Source organism: Macaca fascicularis, chromosome 4 (assembly GCF_037993035.2).
Source record: "Macaca fascicularis isolate 582-1 chromosome 4, T2T-MFA8v1.1".
In the NCBI taxonomy this organism is placed as follows: domain Eukaryota; kingdom Metazoa; phylum Chordata; class Mammalia; order Primates; family Cercopithecidae; genus Macaca; species Macaca fascicularis.
The window spans coordinates 144,584,522-144,602,453 of record NC_088378.1 but is presented as its reverse complement, the minus strand read 5'-3'; the positions used below and the strand labels follow the sequence as shown (position 1 = coordinate 144,602,453).

The 17,932-nt window shown below is 38.5% G+C and overlaps 1 protein-coding gene across 3 annotated transcripts; it reads right to left on the bottom strand.

Moving 5' to 3' along the window:
• Nucleotides 1-317: 317 nt before the first annotated feature.
• On the bottom strand, nt 318-16,454 carry SCAND3 (SCAN domain containing 3). 3 transcript variants are annotated; one of them, XM_015449693.4, is made up of 4 exons: nt 16,308-16,454; nt 8,108-8,255; nt 3,623-5,115; nt 318-2,513 (listed from the first exon to the last, which is right to left on the bottom strand). In XM_015449693.4, the coding sequence occupies exons 2-4, from the start codon at nt 8,211-8,213 to the stop codon at nt 597-599; spliced, it is 3,516 nt and encodes a 1,171-aa protein (XP_015305179.3). In that variant the 5' UTR covers nt 8,214-8,255; nt 16,308-16,454; the 3' UTR covers nt 318-596. The 3 variants fall into 3 exon arrangements, with proteins under 3 accessions (XP_015305179.3, XP_005553768.3, XP_073895166.1); XM_005553711.5 differs by lacking the exon at nt 16,308-16,454 and adding an exon at nt 15,144-16,148; XM_074039065.1 differs by lacking the exon at nt 16,308-16,454 and adding an exon at nt 15,144-16,148 and having other exon boundaries at nt 2,434-2,513; nt 3,565-5,115.
• Nucleotides 16,455-17,932: the final 1,478 nt, after the last annotated feature.

Genomic DNA, 17,932 nt, shown 5'->3' with positions numbered 1-17,932 from the left:
TCAGAATGTATTAATATGAATCCAAGGTCATAACACCATTACAAAATAAGTGTTTCCTTCCATCCCACTCACACACTTTGTCTAAACATGCATCTACAAAACAAACTTAACATCAACTTCCAACCTAACCACTCTGGATCAGCTTAACAAACTTCATATCCTACTGACCTGTCCCCTGCATTTGAATTCTAAGCCTACCCCCTTGAATTCACTTCCCTTCACTGACCTAGTCTATTTCAAAGAAACCATCCCCCATCCTGAAGTTTTCCTACAATCTTAACGTGCTAATGAAATACAATAAGAAGACACAAGATATATGATCAAATGTTTTAATATTAGAATCAACAGATCTAAAATTATATTTTAATAAATATGACAAATACAACAGGAACAATAAAGAATTATAAAAACTGTACAGTCTTAATTGAAAATATACATATAGGCAATTTATATAGAAAATTGCTGTTTCACTCATAACTTCATACTTCCATAACTGTAACTAGACAGAAAGTTTAAAGCGAAATAGCAAATTCCTCACACTCAATGCTTATATGCATACTTTGAACAAATACCTTACATATCAATATTTAAAGCTTTTAATGTGATAAGTGAGCTTGCTTCTTGCTTGTTAATTTGTCTAATCTAGGTTGGATTGATGACAATGCTACCCTCAGGGGATAATGTATATTTAAACTGTTTCTATGTTTTGTTTTAATAACACTTAAAGTAGAGAATCCGGTCTCACAGAGGTACGTTGAGGGAAAAAGAAGAAGCGATTTTAAAGCAATCTCAGCAAGCTCAGGATATTCATTTTTAGCTTTTATCCAAAATGAAGGAAGAGATGCTGTGTTTTCAAAACTGATTTTCAATCCTTCATCGGTAGCCAGCTTCAACAACTTATCCTGTAGAGTTACAGTTAAATTTAAGTTATCTTTTGATGAAAGAAATGGATTTTGGATCCATAAATTTCCTATGCGTGGATCTTCTTTTGATGGAAAATAAAATTCAAAACATTCTAACAAATTTGTAAGATGTTCACTGATAACCGTTCGCAGATGTGCAATATCAAGATCATTACCTACTTCATTGATAATTGTTGTTAAATTATGAAACATGTCATAACAATCTGTAGAAATTCTGTTTTTCCAAGCTTCTAACTTTTGTTTTTGTCCTTCAACTTTATCTGCCATTGAAAAATAAGTTGCATTCTTCCCTTGCATAGAAGCATTAAGATCATTAAAAATACTGAAGATATCAGACAAATAAGCAAGTCTGGCTGTCCAATTCACATCTTTAAAAAGTTGGGACCAAATGGGTTTCTTGCCTTGCAGAAACACTAAGAGTTCATTTCGTATTTCAAACATTCTTGACAGAACTTTTCCCCGTGATAACCACCGTATCTCAGCATGCAGTAACAGTTGCTTATGATCAGCTTCCATATTATCACATAATAAAGAGAATAATCTTGAATTCAATGCATTAGATTTTATGTAATTCACAATTTTTACTATATCATTAAGTACACTATTTAGTTCAGCTGATATTTTTTTCATAGCAAGACTTTCTCGATGAATGAAGCAATGTGTTGTTTTACATTCTGGTGCAAGTTCCTTAATCTGGGTTACCACTTCAGAATGTTTTCCTGTCATTGAAGCTGCACCATCAGAACATACTCCTACACAAAATTTAAATTCCAAACCACATCTGTTAACAATATAATTCTTTACAGCTTCATATAGTTCTGAGCTAGTTGTGTTTGTAGGCAAAGAGGCTGAAAAAAAGAACTCTTCCTTTATATCATCATCATGTTCAAACCTCACATAGACTAAAAGAATTATCATGTTAGCAATATCTCTGCATTCATCAAGTTGCAATGAAAAATACTTTGCTAGTTTTATTTGTTCTATAAGTTGATCTTCCATATCATTAGCCAGTTCCTGAATACGTCGAGCTATGGTGTCATTGGAAAGTGGTACCTGAGCTACCTTCTTCGCTGCAGATTCACCCAACATTTCCAAGCAAACTTCTTTGATGCAGTCTTTCACTAGCGTCTCAGCAATTGTGTATGGTGTTTTAGACTTAGCAACCGGAAGTGCTACTTTATACGAAGCCCGCAAAGCACTAATGTTTATATGAGAAACGTTGAACACCTGCTTTGGTTGGCTTTTCAATTCACTACTCTTTCTTTCAAAGAATTCTTTCGGTTGTGAACTTATTTCTTTATGTTTTGAATATAAATGTCGCTTAAGCTTTGATGGTTTCATTGCTTCATTAGCCAGTACATCTCCACAAATAATACACTGTGGTTTTAGTACTTCGCCATCAATTACAGCTACAAAACCAAACTCAATATATGAAGGATCATATTTCCGAGTGAAACTAGCATGAACTCTTTTGGTTCTCCCTTCTTCAGGATAACTTCTATTGGTAACATTTCTTTTATTACTACTACTGTGTTCAGAAAAGGCATGTCTTTTCTTGACAAAAAAGTCCAGTGAAGCTTGTTTCGCCATCTGAAATTAGGAATAAAAGTAAATAATATGAATTTTACTTTCCTCCTTTAGCTAACAATGTTAAACCACAAGTTAAAAACTAGACTTGATTAAAATAAAAAATTATTTTAAAGTTAAGTTATAAAAATAAATAAATGCCTATATTTTCTCAGTTTTATACATCTTTGGGTTATGGCTGATAAACTAAGCATAAAGTATCACAGGTTGTAATGGGGACCTACTGAGTTTGACTAGTGTGTAACTGCCACCACATGTGACTCACCTTGAGAGTTTAACGATACCTAAATTGGTCTATATTCTATTCGGTAAGGTAAGTCCATTAATCATTTGCTTGAATGTTGCAGTAATGTCAATTGCTATGTTTCTAAATACTTATGCTCAAGTTTTATACTTATTTCCTTACAGACTGGAGTTTTTATACCAGTACTGGTCTACTGATCACACTTTGAGTACCACTAGTTTAAGTCATGAGTAATCTCCATATTTCAAAACATTAACCCTACCTCATAAAGCCTACTGATTTTAAATTTTTTTGGTTCTATTTCATACTCTCCAATTAAATTCCCAAACTGAAGTCTTTCCCAACACAAACCCTTATCTTCCAAGCAAATTTATCATCCCCTACCCCTACAAATACTTCTTCACTTGATTTGAAATGTTTTTTCTTAGCTTACCCCCAACCCAAACTCACAATTGAAACAGAGAAACATTAAATTCATCTGTTACCAAATTCATTCTCTGTAGAAACATACTAGCATACACACTATTTATTCCCTCAATCTTAGCCTTCTCATTCTCCCAAGAAATGCGTGACATCAAAAAGGAGTAAGAGAGATACTATTCATCACCCCCAGAATAATAAAAAACTTAACTTTGTACGGAGATCCTGATAATGCACAATAAAAAAGACAGCATTCAAGGTTACAACTTTACAACTTCCAACTTGGGAAAAAAGAGAAGCACTAAAAGTAATTAGGCCTTCTTTGGGGGAAATATATCCAAGGTAATAAAAATGTGTTTTCATATACCTTGTCACACAACACTTATTCACAGTAAAGTGTAATGAGATTCTTCCCCTGCTTTCATCTATGGCAGATATGCAATCTTACCCAATCTCCTACTTTGTCTGGTGAAAATGGTGTCCCTGATGGCTTTAGCATTTTGGAAGGTTGAACAGGCAAACTTCTTTGAATTTCATCATGTTTCCTTTTCATTGTGCTGGTTTCATAGCAAAGGCTACAAGTTATTTGCTGACCACAGCCCTCAGTCTCATGTTGAGAGGGCACTCCACAAATTGCATGGATATTTCCATCACATGATATGCAACTATTAATACCTGTGCATTCTTTTTCACAGACTACACAGGATAAAAATCTTAGTCTCCTCTCAGGGGGGCTTTTTTCAGCCATCTTAGGAGTGACAGAAAGATTATCTTCAATATCACTACTATCTGTTCCAGTCTCAATGTTTTCTTCATACTGGGCTCTTAAAGTATTTTCTAACTCTTTGTCAGCCTGATCTAATTCATTTTCTGTATGCAAGCTGGCAACAAGTTCTTCAGTTAACTGAGAATGGGACAAGCCCAGTTTAGCTTCAGAGCTAAATGTACTTTCACATGGAGTCTGTTGCATGCTTCTGTGATAGGGTTGATTTTGGGTCATCTGAATGAACCACAAAAATTCAGCCCAGTGTGATGAGTTGTTAGTTTGCATCCAGGAGAAAATTCTCTTTCGGATATCCTCAGTTTGTTCTGCAGAACTCTGGCTTTGGCAGGTCTGAGACTTCCCATGGACAATTTTCAATTCTGGCCAAATATTACTGAGTTCACTGACAACCTGGCTTGAAAATTCCCTCCCACTGTCAGATTGTAGGACACTGGGTGCTCCAATAATTGTAAATATATCTAAAAGAGCATGTGCAACTTCCGTAGGTCTTTTAGACTTTAATGACCGCAAAAAACTTAACTTTGTACGGAGATCCTGATAATGCATAATAAATTTATACTCCCCATCAGGATTCAACTGCATGTCTATAAGATCTACTTGGCATCTTGAACTAACTTCCTTAATTGGTTTTGATGTTAGAACCTTCTTGAGTTTTGAATTTTTCTGTTGGCATGGTTTACAGAGGGTCAGATATAGCATTATAACTTCTTTTGTGATGTTCTTGTATTTCGCTTGTAACTCTTTCTCCATGCGAGTACGTCCACCATGTCCAATGCTGAGATGTGTATTATGCAGAATGTCGAATAAGTCCTCACTGTGTAAGTAATACCGTATTTTATCTGTTTCTCCATTTACAGCCTCAATTAGCTTCTCATTTCCTTGTACAAGGATAACATCAAATCTAGCCAAGCGACGGTAGTCAACTGATTCCTTTTTCGCCTTAGCTTTAGCTTCTTTCACTTCCTTTATCAACTGACAGTACTTTGCTTTAGAAAATATCTTAGTATTATTACTTTTGTTTTCCAGTAACATTGCTAAGCTTCTGAAGAACTTTTCTCTCATGTTTTCTGGTTCAATTTCTGCTTCATTAGTATCTAAGCTACTGAGGTTATCATCACCCATGCTTTGAGACATCATGGAAAACCACAAAAATGACCCTAAAAACAAAGGAAAAAATCAATTAGAATATTCAGAAATATAATTTAAAATACATATATTGTCAAAGGAGCCAGTAGTGCTTGAGGTAGAAGTAGGGATTATGGGCACACAAAAGGGGATACCATTTTCTTTCTTTTTGAGACAGAGTCTCACTCTGTTGCCCAGGCTAGAGTGCAGTGGCACAATCTCAGCTCACTCACTGCTTCCCAGATTCACGCAATTCTCCTGTCTCAGCCTCCTGAGTAGCTGGGATTACAGGCGCACCACAACATTTGACTAATGTTTTTATTTTTAGTAGAGATGGAGTTTCACCATGTTGGCCAGACTGGTCTTGAACTCCTGGTCTCAAGCAATCTGCCTGCCAGCCTCAGCCTCCCAAAGTGCTGTGATTACAGGCATGAGTTACTGAACCAGGCTAGGAGGATACCATTTTGATTAAGGAATCCAATCTTAGTGGAAGGAAGAGCATAAATGACGAACTCCAGCCAGTAATAAAAAGTTTCACACAATAAAGAGTAGAAAGCCAGGACATGACTTTCCAGAGCAGTTTTCAGGATTGAAGCATTGTTTTGCGTAAAATAGGATGCAAATTAGCATTTATTTGTTTGTTTACTATGCAAAGACTTTTTTTTTTTTTTTTGGAGGAACCTCAGCAAGCCAATAATAGATTTTTTAAAAAATCTCCACACTACACATTTTCTCTTTTATTCAGTCAGGTTAGCTATTACATCAACATTTGAGGAGTAAGTTCCAACCTGATATATTCATATCAGCTCCCTTTCAGGGCTATTAAGTACAAACTCAATAAAAATAGCTTCATTACTAATTTTAATAAGAGTAGTGGATGAGTCTAAATTAGTGAAAAATTTTTGACTTAATAAAGCTTATTAAAAGAAATTTCTAGAATACTCATAATAACAGAAGCACTAAGAATACTTCAAATTTGGCTAAGTGTTAAGAAAAAAACTATTTTGGAAAAAATAAAAAATAATAATTTAGAATTAGCATAACATCTCTAGATAGTTTTATAGTTGCTTGGAAAAATACTTTCACTCAAGCCAACATTATTTATACTATCAATTTGCATACCAAATAGTGAGACAGAACAAGGACTCCTCTTAGGGGCCTGTCAGCCACCCCTAACCCCAAGCATGGTAATAACAGAAAATCTTGAGTTCCTTCAAGGGAAATTCCACACATCTAACTATCTCTAAGAAGTAAACGAGCAACTTGAGAAACAAGAAGGTAATACCTTAAAACAACATCCAAAAAGTTAGTTATGAGATGTTCCCTATATTAACTAAAGATAACATCTTAACATATATCCCTAAGTTGTTTTTCAGAAACCCATACCTCCACCAAATGGATCCACTGGTCTGAAGACCTCAGATAAGGGGGAACTGAGGACTGAACTCCAACTGCTGCTTTGTTCTAAAGTTCTTCCTGTGGGGCCTGGAAGAAGTCACACCCACAAGCCAGAGCTAACCTTCTTTTCTGCTGATCCCAAATTTTTAGACAAAGCTTTGCCTCCTTAACCAATTGCAAATCAGAAAATCTTTGAATCTATCTATGACCTGTAAGGCCCTTGAGATGTCTGTCCTACCTTTTTAGGTCAAACAAATGTACAGTGTCCACATATTGATTTATGACTTTGCTTGTAACCTCTGACTCCCTTCTTTTAAAAAATCCTTACTTGCAAACCATCGGGGAGACTGAGTCTTAATTTTGAGGGGCCCAATTCTCCTTGCTTGACACTCTGCAAATAAATGCCTTCCTTTCTCCTACTGATATGGATGTTTGGCTTTCCTGTGCCAGGCAAGTGAACCATAGTTTGGTTCTGTAGCAGTAATGAGCCAGTAAATTTAAATCATCTAAAATGTTTATATTTTCTAAAACTAGGTTAAAATTAATGATATGCTACTGTGTGGTTTGGCCTCATTTAACTCTCAATTGTTCCAGTACGGCTTCTTTGATCATTAAATTGAAGCTCATAGTGAGTTTTCCTTTCCTGAAAATCATAATCTATTTATAACACAAGTTAGCCCTATAGCACTTTCTTCTTTAACTGTTTTATGGGTAGATGCAAAAAGACTAAGTTTCTAAAGAAACAGAGATCACTTATTTCTCTAGTATCTTTCACATTATCTAACACGTTACTACATTGAGTGTTCAATAGAAAATTGTTGATTAACTTTATAATAAAATAACAATAATGGAAAGTGCTATCTCAAAATGTGATTGAAAAAGACCATCGTATGGATATATGGATAGCATTTCTTTCCATGCTGATCCATTTTGTGCCATGCTATAGAACTAGAAGCATAGAAGGAAAATAAACAAGAATGAATCAGAAGAAGAAATACAGGGCAACGTCAAGAGAACCAGGAAAATATGAGCCCCATAAGTTTTTGAATCGATATTAATGTCTAAGAAAATTGGTAGGGCTGTAAGAGGAGAAAAACATTGTATCCATTTTACCTAACCCTTTTTAAACGGAAAAGATAGCTGTTCCAGAACCAGGCCAGACTCCGCCTCTACTACACATTATACCAACAACAGACCTTAGAACACTAATAAACATAGACTTCAGAAATTCCATATTCTAACGTAGAATTTTCAAATAGTATTTCCAATGTATACACAGTCATTACGTGACAAAAATCGTGGTCAGAGGCTACAGCAATGGGACCCAAGACTACACTGCCAAGTGCTCAGTATTTACATACAGAGGAATCTGATTTATCCACAGGTACTTACCAACTTCATTACAAAGTATCCATGAAAAATCTTGGGTTCAAGTATTTTTGACATTATTACCTGACTGCTTTAATTCAACTCCCTTAATAACACTACACTATACGGGTTGACTTTTCCTTCAACTATTAATACATTCAGTAGAAGCTGAAATGGAATGAGGTTTGGTAACTTTCAATACTAGACCCTTCACTCTCCCAAGTCTCACCCTCTTTCTTAGAACTAAATTATTCTCACCATTATCTTGAAGTGGGTGTGGCTCTGGAGATTCACATTCCATTCCATCTTCCATAGACTGAAGCTGGGTGCCTAAAGACTCCTTTGCAGAATCCAGAGGGGCCATTTCTTCTATAGAAGCTTCCTGACCATATGTGCCCTGTGAGACCTGTGGACAAATAGGTGCATTTAGTAAACAACATAAATAATTGTAGTTTGTCACAGTTAAACTTGTATTTTTCCATTAAAATAGAATGTAAGAAGAAAAAACATCAGTCTTTACTGAATTCTTAAGTACAAGATAAAATATGAAGAGAAATGAAAAATGCTGGCACTAATAAAGCCAGAGCCATACAACAGAAACTGATGTCTTTATAGGACAAGAGTTAAAATGCATCCCTTTGGTTTCTGTTTCTGGGAATAACAATGAAAGCATGTTAAAGAAATATCCTCTAAACTGTGATGACTAAAAAAATTGTAAATGAGTTTCAGAGTGGTTAATTAAAAGTAAATATTGGGCCGGGCGCAGTGGCTCACACCTGTAATCCCAGCACTTTGGGAGGCCAAGGCAGATGGATCACCTGAGGTCAGGAGTTTTGAGACCAGTCTGCCCAACATGGCAAAACCCTGTCTCTACTAATAATAATGCAGATTCACCAGGCCTAAGAAAATGTTCAAATGGTTTGAGGATTACAAAGTTGTTAATGGTTACACTTACTCTACTACATCCAGTTGGAAAATGTCCATGGATAGTGAATCCCAAAATTGCACATAAACCAGAATATTCTAAAAGGGAATATCCAATGACGTAGGAGGAGATGAAAGCCTACCTATTCTTAGAATATCATGTTGCGATTTAAGATTCTGTGTCACGCTCCTTTCCTCCAACTTGGACACCACATTATAAATTTATTTTCGCTGGGCACAGTGGCTCACGCCTGTAATCCCAGCATTTTGGGACTAATAAAAGGAGGCTGAGGTGGGTGGATCACCTGAGGTCAGAAGTTCAGGACCAGCTTAACTAACATAGTGAAACCACATCTCTACTAAAGAGACAAAAATTAGCCAGGTGTGGTGGTGCATGCCTGTAGTCCCAGCTACTCAGGAGGCTGAGGCAGGAGGATCACTTGAACTCAGGAGGCAGAGGTTGCAGTGAGTCAAGATCGTGCCACTGCATGACAGAGCGAGACTCCACCTCAAAAAATAAAATAAAATAAAATAAAATTCTTAAACTGTGCAAAGGACATTTCAAAAAATCAATTTTCTCAAAATTCATAAAATGGTTAAGCCAGTTCCCTTTGGTATGTTTTTCCCTTCTCTGAGCTTAATAAGGTATCTTATGTAAATTGCTTTGTATAATAAAATAGCATGCATTTCAATTTGCCTAAATGTTTGCATAACTGCCAGAAACAGAATCTGTGAAAGAAGGCCACCTGCTGTTTATAATTAAACAATGTATCAGTTCTGTAATGTTGGTATACACAATCTCAACTTTTGGAGCAACTAAGAAACAAAATATGGATATGGTTCATTGTGTTGAATTCTTCACTGACTCTCCCCCACCCCCCACACACTCTAAGCACAAACACAAATCTAGCTTCTTGATTCCTTTACTTTTCCACCAGCTGCACTGGACCAAAATGGGTGGGCCTGGTCTTAGAACTGGGAGGAACTCCACCTCTGTCTCTACCACAGAAGTTTGAAGTGTACCCTGGGGGGTGGTAATAAATTACAAAACTGAAGTTACTTCAAACGACAGTCATTAGTCTTTCACTATTCAATTCCTGGGTTTGATTTTTTTTAATGCTGGAAAGAGGTTGAGCGCAGTAGCTGACACCTGTAATTTCAGCACTTTGGGAGGCCAAGGTGGGAGGATTGCTTGAGCTCCGGAGTTTGAGACCAGCCTGGACAACATAGTGAAACCTCATCACTGCCAAAAATACAAAAAATTAGCCGGGCATGGTAGCACATATCTGTGGTCCCAGCTACTCAGGAGGCTGAGTAGGGTGGATCGCTTGAGTCTGGGAGGTGGCGGTTGCAGTGAGCCAAGATCGTGCCACTGCACTCCAGCCTGGGTGACAGAGTGAGATTCCATCTCAAATAAATAAATAAATACAAATGCTGGAAAGAAACTTTTGGTTGTAATATGGTAAATATTGCTGTGTTCATTAGAAATGCACATATTTCCAATAAGTTAGAACACCTAACTTATAGTGGCACAAATAGGGGTTTATTTTTGTTACATAACAAGAAGTCTAGAAGAAGGTAGTTGCTGGCACCAACTCATTTATCTAACAGTTTTGTTAGGGACCCTAGCTGTCTTCATATTTCTGCTCTGTCACTTTTAACACTAGCATTTGGTCTCATGTCTACCATCACTTAATGGCCACAAGATGGCCAGATATCACATTAGTGTTTAAGACTGGAAGTGGGAAAAGGTGAAACTAAACTCATCTCCCCTATTTTATCAGGAAAATAAAAGCTTCCCCAGGAACCTCCTCCCCGAAATATGCTTATTTCTCCCTGGCCAGAATTCTGTTGCACAGTTAACTCTAGAACAAGGAAGCCTGGAAAAGAATTTAATTAGATACACTGCCAGTATGAACAAAACCAACATTTTGTCGGGAAGAAAGGAGGGTGGAACAGACACTGGATTGGCAGCTAAACATGTCTGCCACAGTGGTATTTCCCCTGTGGGGGAAATCACACAAAAACAAGAAAAATGAGAAACATTTATACAAACCTGATCTTCAACAAGACTAAAAGATATTTATAACTCTGACCACATTAAAAAAAAAACTATCAAATATGATCAGCATATAACCTGAACAATACCCAAGTCCTACCAGCAGCTACAGTTTTCAAAAAAGCTAGAAGGGGAAATTTTAAAGCAAGCTTGTCCACCTTGCAGCCTGCGGGCCACATGCAGCCCAGGACAGTTCTGAATGTGGCCCAACACAATTTTGTAAACTTTCTCAAAACATTGTAAGATTGTTTTGTGATTTTTTTTTTTTTTTTTTTTTTTTTTTTAGCTGATCAGTTATTGTTAGTGTTAGTGTATTTTAGTGTGGCCCAAGACAATTATTCTTCCAATGTGGCCCAGGGAATTCAAAAGATTGGATACCCCTATTCTAAAGTAACAGGCATATCTTAAGGTGGGGGGAACCCTGTATTTGTTATTTAAAGCAAAAGGAAAAGGGTGTGCTGACTAGACTTGAGAAATTGCTTATATAGGCATTTGTGCTGCAATGTAACAGATGAATGTATTAAAAAACATGCTTTCTGCAAAACTGCAGAAAAGTGACAGGATTTATGGGGAAAATACGGTTAAAGGGTGGACTATTTTAACACCTACACAACTTTGTCACCAGAGCACTATTAAAACTATAACAACTCCCGGCTGGCGCGCGGTGGCTCACGCCTGTAATCCCAGCACTTTGGGAGGCCGAGGCTGGCGGATCACGAGGTCAATAGATCGAGACCATCCTGGCCAACATGGTGAAGCCACGTCTCTACTAAAAATACAAAAATTAGCTGGGCATGTAGTGCATGCCTGCAAATCCCAGCTACTTAGCAGGCTGAGGCAGGAAAATCCCTTGAACGAGGGAGGCAGAGGTTGCAGTGAGCTGAGATCGTGCCACTGCACTCCTGCCTGGTGACAGTGAGATTCCGTCTCAAAAAATAAAAATAAAATAAAATAAAACAAACACTATAACAACGCTAGTAAAAATATAAGACGTTAATAAATCTTACTTTAAGTATAGGATTTTACCTTAGAAAGGTGATGTTAATCTTATTAGAAACAAGCGTGAGGAAAGGGCGAGGCAAGGGTGGAAGGATAGAATCATCAAAAATTCAAAGGTGGGCCAGGCGCGGTGGCTCACACCTGTAATCCCAGCACTTTGGGAGGCTGAGGCGGGAGGATCACGAGGTCAGGAGATTGAGACCAACCTGGCTAACACGGTGAAACCCCGTCTCTACTAAAAATACAAAAATTAGCCAGGAGTGGTGGCGGGCGCCTGTAGTCCCAGCTACTCGGGAGGCTGAGGCAGGAGAATGGCATGAGCCCCAGAGGCAGAGCTTGGAGTGAGTGAGCCGAGATAACGCCACTGCACTGCAGCCTGGGGGAGAGCGCGAAATTCTGTCTCAAAACAAACACACAACAACAACAACAATAAAAATTCAAAGGTGGAAAGATATAATCATCAAAAGTAAAGTGAAGAGGCTTGAACATTTGATGTTACATCCTTCCACCCTTGGATACAGTGATACTACAAGAAACATGATGTGGGTTCCGGTCCATCATCTTATTTTTACTTCTTTGACACTGGCTTATAAAAAGATGCCCAGTGTTTGCTGTTTTAACACTTTCCTTCTTTCATAACGAAGCTGTATATATGGCTCCAAATAGGACTTTATGTCATGAAGTAAAATCATGCTGCGTTCTGCATTGTAGTCATTATCTTTTATCCACTCCAACTGCTTCTCTATCATACTTGAAACAGAAGATAACTGAGCAGTGAAAAGCTCTTGGGACGCAGCTTGTAGCTTGAGGAACTGCATGTTCTTCTTCCTCCACACCTTCCATTTGTGCCTCAGCAACTAACTTGCAGCTCTTCTATAGAAAGATCCTGTATGTCAGACTGCAGCGCTCCGCATTATCCTCACTAGCATCTTCTTCAAATCCAGCCCCCTTTGCAAGAGCAACACAGCTTGGGTTGGTTTTGGAGAGCTCTTCTGAAGGCTCAAAGGCTTTGGAATCATAAATTAAATCAGGGAGAATTGTATATCACACCCCATGCAAACAGGCTTTTGTGAAATCATTCCAGGCGTCTACAATAATATCAACCATAAGTTTAATGTTGAATCATTTACATAATTCAAAAACTGTTAGGGGACTGTCACCCCCTGTATAGGCAATCAGTATCTTGAATGTTTGCTTTAAATAATAAGCTTTAAAGATTGCAATCACACCGTGATCAAGGGGCTGCAGTAAAGAAGTTGTATTGGGAGGTAAAATGAGAACTGTGATATTTGAAGAAAGCTCAGTAACTACTGGAGGGTGACTTGGTGTATCACTGAGAATTATAAGAATTTTAAAAGACAAGTTTTTTCTCTTGCAATGCTTTTTTTTTTTAATCTACAAAAAAATCACCTGAACGATCAGAAAATGTCTGCCCTGTCATCCAGTCTCTCTTGCTAGACATATAGTAGGCACCAAGGCTAGTCTTTACAACTCATTTTAAAGCTTATAGATTGGCAGAATGATAATCACAGGCTTTAGCTTTAAAATTCCACTGGCATTTGCACCCAGCATCACCATCTGTTGATCCTTTGTAGCCTTAAACCCCACAGTGTGTTTCTAGAGTACTTCCAGTCCTGCTTACTCCATTCTGGATCCATGCACCCAAATTCTCCACATATCCCCTTGAGGGCATCTGCTTCCAACAGAAACTGGTTTCATAAAAACTAAAAATCTGAGCCAGGGGATGGCCTTCTTCATCAATCTAATTTCTTAATGCTGGGGGAAATGTCTTTGCAGCTTCTTCATCTGCACTTACAGCCTTGTCTGCACAGTTTAATACTGTGGAAACTACAGTAGTTCTTGAAGCCACTAAACCAGCCACTACTTCCACTAAATGAAGGCACTTCTGCGGGATTTTCATCTTTTTTTCTTAATGTCTCCATACATTGTGATGGTATTCTCTTTAATTCTGAGAAACACTGCATTGGATTGCTTCCTTGTTTGGTATTCAATCCACACACTTAACAAATGCTCCATTTCCTCCATTTCCTTATGCCTTGTTCCAATAGATTTCATAACACTGGCAGTTGTTCCAGCTAGATAATTTTCTTTGATTTTTCTCATCATTGTCTCTAATTGTACATACATTTACTCCTTTATGCCAGTTGCATGACCAATCTCACTTTCTTTTCTTTCAAAATACTGTACAGTTTCACACTTGTCTTCAATTGTTAAAGTTTTTCTTCTTTTATACTCACTAGCAGAAATTGTATCACAAGCACACTTCTATGGCACTTGCAAAACCCTCTGCTTGCTCCTTTTCTGAAATACAAAAAAGTTTAGCAAAAAATACACAAAGATCGGAGGGAACAACGTAAATAGGCACTTCCGAGACAGCCAAGGAAGGATGGGGGGGGCAAATGGGAATTATGTACAGTATTGTATGTACTCAGGACTTGCTGTGCTCAGCTAAATCAGATACTTTGAATTCAGCCACTCCCACTTGGTGGCCCCAAACATCAACTTGCTGGGAAAACTCATACATGAGCCCTCACAATTTCAGCTTTTTACTGACTCACTTATGGCATACTGACCTCATTTTAAAAGATTCTGCATTCCAGAAACATGCGTTTTTAACAGATCAGACTGTATACATAAGTGTTCATATTCTGAAACAGTTCAGATAAATGTATGAACAGTATCACTAAAAAATATAAGAATGTCTGGCAATATCCATAATGTTCTAAAATTACTGTCATAGAAGGCAAATGTACTCCTTTAGAAACAACTCCATTGTAACAGCAAAAAGCTTTTAAAATTCTTCTAAAAATAATTTTGCGCTCAAAACATTTTACATACCAACAACTCTAGATACTGAAAAGAACCAAGGAAATCATGCAACTAGTATTTTCATTGTACAGATGAAGACATTAATGTTCCAGAGAAGGTGTAATATGCCCAAGGTTACACAGCTAATTAGTGACAGAGCCTAGATAGCTTCAAAAGACAGAAATTTAAAAAAAAAAAAATACTATTGTATATTTCTTTAATCTCATAGTCACTACATAAACTATATTTTCTGGTAAAAAATAGATCAAGGTTTTCCATTTGGTTAAATCATTTAATTATTTGTATCATACACAAAGACTGTTATCTCATATGCATGAATCTATTCATCTACACCAGTGATCAAATAAGAAATAATGCCCCAAACCAGGGTTTGGAACCACCAGTGTGAAATTACTCCCTTTACTCCATTCTAGATCCATGCACCCAAATTCTCCACAGAAGATGGCACCTCCAATTTCTCACCTGCTGTCTAGGTTCATCAAGTTCCCTCTCCAAATCTTCCAGCAAAGTTACCACCTCTTCTCCACTCTCAGGATTATGCTCCCGCACCCAGGACTGGAGCTCCTCAGGCAGGATGGTCAGGAACTGCTCCAGCACCAACAATTCCAGGATCTGCTCCTTGGTATGTATCTCTGGGTTCAGCCACTGACGGCAAAGTTCCCGCAGTTGACTCAGAGCCTCCCTGGGCCCAGGTGTCTCCTGATAGCAGAACTGCCTGAAGCGCTGACGAGAGAGTTCCCTGGTATAAGACAAATTCTTAGGTAGGCCTGATTCCTGATCCCAAGTATGGTCTTCTTCTTTAACCTTTACTTTGATAATCTCCCCTTGTTCTTCTGGAGCCTGGCCAGCCAAGGCTGGGAAGACCCTGGAGACTGCTTCCATCCCGAGCTTAGACAGCTCAGGGAAAGGCTCTCTCCAGATGGGGTGTAGGCAAATGGGTGATTTTACTTGAGCTCCTTTTTTGTTCTTGGTGAGGAAAGTTTTTGATATAAGAAAACACTCAACACAGGACAACTACAGACTCAGTTTAAAAGGACTTGTTTACGTGACAACACAGGTCAGTTACTTGGGCAATTCCATTGAAAGTGAAGACATCCTCTGAAAAGACCAGAAATAGTGAGCACAGAACGACTCACTAAAGCTTCAGGGTCACAAATTGAGCGGCAAGATACTAGCGAGACAGAAAACTGAGGTTATGAAGGATACTTTGGCCCTAAATAAAGCCTGGGTATATAAGCCTAGGCAAGGAAACGAAGATCGGAGCAGCCTGGGCGAGGGCGGAGAGGGAGAGGGGCTCACAAGCTGCCTAGGGAAGAGGCCCGATTGTCGCCGCGCACATGCACCCTTCCCTCGGCCGCAGCTCCCACCTCTGAGGAGCTCAGACCCTGTCGAACTCGGACTAGTGGGTCGAGGGAAACACTCCACGGCTCAGGTGGCGGTTCCGCGGACACACCCGCAGCTGTGCCCGTAGGTTCCGGCCGGGCCCGGTGAGCCACGCTCACTTCCGGTCCGCTCTAGGATTCCAGGTGGTGCAGTCTTCTCACTGGTTGTGCAAACACCTATGGTACCAGTAATTCTGGAGAGGCAAGTACTCTGGAAACTACGGAGAATTAACTCCGGAATTACCTAGTTATCTGGCATCCCAGTGAAAAGAGTTTCACAGTGTGAGTAGTGCTGGCGTAGAGGCTGCTTGTCTGTGTTTTCCTGTCACCACGATAAACTACCGCTGGCACTCAGACCCGCGTTGCTCACCGCAGCGACCTGAAACAAAACGGAGAGGAGCATCCCTAAGGACTACCACGTCAGCGAATCTGTAGGCTCCTCCCCCGCCTTTCCTCGTTAATTTCGGGCCACTTTCACCTTTCCCTTTCACCCTAAATCAGACTTAAAAAGAAATGTAAGAATTAGTCTATTGTTTCCGTTTTACGGATTGGAAAACCAAGACCCACCGAGAATGAGCCTCAGTTGTTTATTCACGGAGCACAGAGCCGTGACTAAACAACTGTGGGGAAACTGGTCCCAGAAATCTAATAAAATCTGGACGGTTTTGATCCAAAATCTGGATCAGCGCCTAGCGAATCACTGGAGTGGAGTAACCAGAACATTCCCTTCAAGCAGTCACAGGGTTCATCCATACCTCTGGTAGCGCAGAGATGCCCCAGGAATATTTGTTGAATTGCTGCCTGGTTCCCTTCTCCATTCTCTGTTTCCTTCTGCTTTGGTCCTTATGTTGATTTCTCACATTTTGGCATTTCTGAGTAGAGAAGCTTTGAATAATCAGAACATTTCTTTCAGAAATCTCTAAAAAACAAAAACAAAAACAAAACAAAACAAAAACTTATGTTTAGGGTCCATGGATGGTCTTAAGTAAATCGCTAAACCTAACGAAATTGTGGATGAAATGTTTGTCTGTGTGCCTGTGTCATCCAACCCTGAAAAGATCATTTTCTCAGCCACTATTAACGTGCTGAATTTATCTTTTGTGTTTCCCCCCTAACTAACCTTTGCAGTCAGGGATTCTACTACCTTTTTCTCATTCTGCAAGGCAGTGATCTCTGCCATGGTGAGCACAGTAGGCAGTTAACATGGAGTAAACATGACTTCTAAGTCCTCTACTGACGAGCTTTACTCTTTTTTTTTTTGGTTTTGTTTTGTAGATTTGCATTTTTTAAGTACTACAACAGTGATAGACATTTATTTAAAAAGTCAAATATTCAAAAAGTCAACATGGCAAAAAATGAAGTTTCTTCATCCTCAGTTCCATTTCTCAGAAAAATTCATACCAAGAGTTTGTTGTATGTACCTCCAACCTATTTCTAAAATGTACACATAAAATTGAGTACAATATTATTATGTACAAATATAACTGAGTCACAAGTATAACTCAAAATTTGTAAAACTTAAATCATACTAGACTACAATTCAGCAAGTTACTGGCCTTTTTTGTTTGTTTTAAATTTAAATCCTCCCCCAGAAACTGCCAAGCCGAGATGCATTAGGTGTATCTATCCCATTCTTTTTAGTGACTGTAGAAGAGACTGTTTTGATAGATATTGCTAAAAGATTTGCACCCCAGAGAGATGTTTATCAGGAGTCTCGGTAAAGTGTGTTAAGATCCTTTCCTTGCACTGTGCTTTCCAAGGCCTTGGGAAGAGGTTGCTCTGTATGAAACGTATTTTGTAAAATTTGCAAAAGTATGCTATTATAATGAAAATTAGTTAAGACAGCTGCCTCTTCCTACTCCAGCTTAC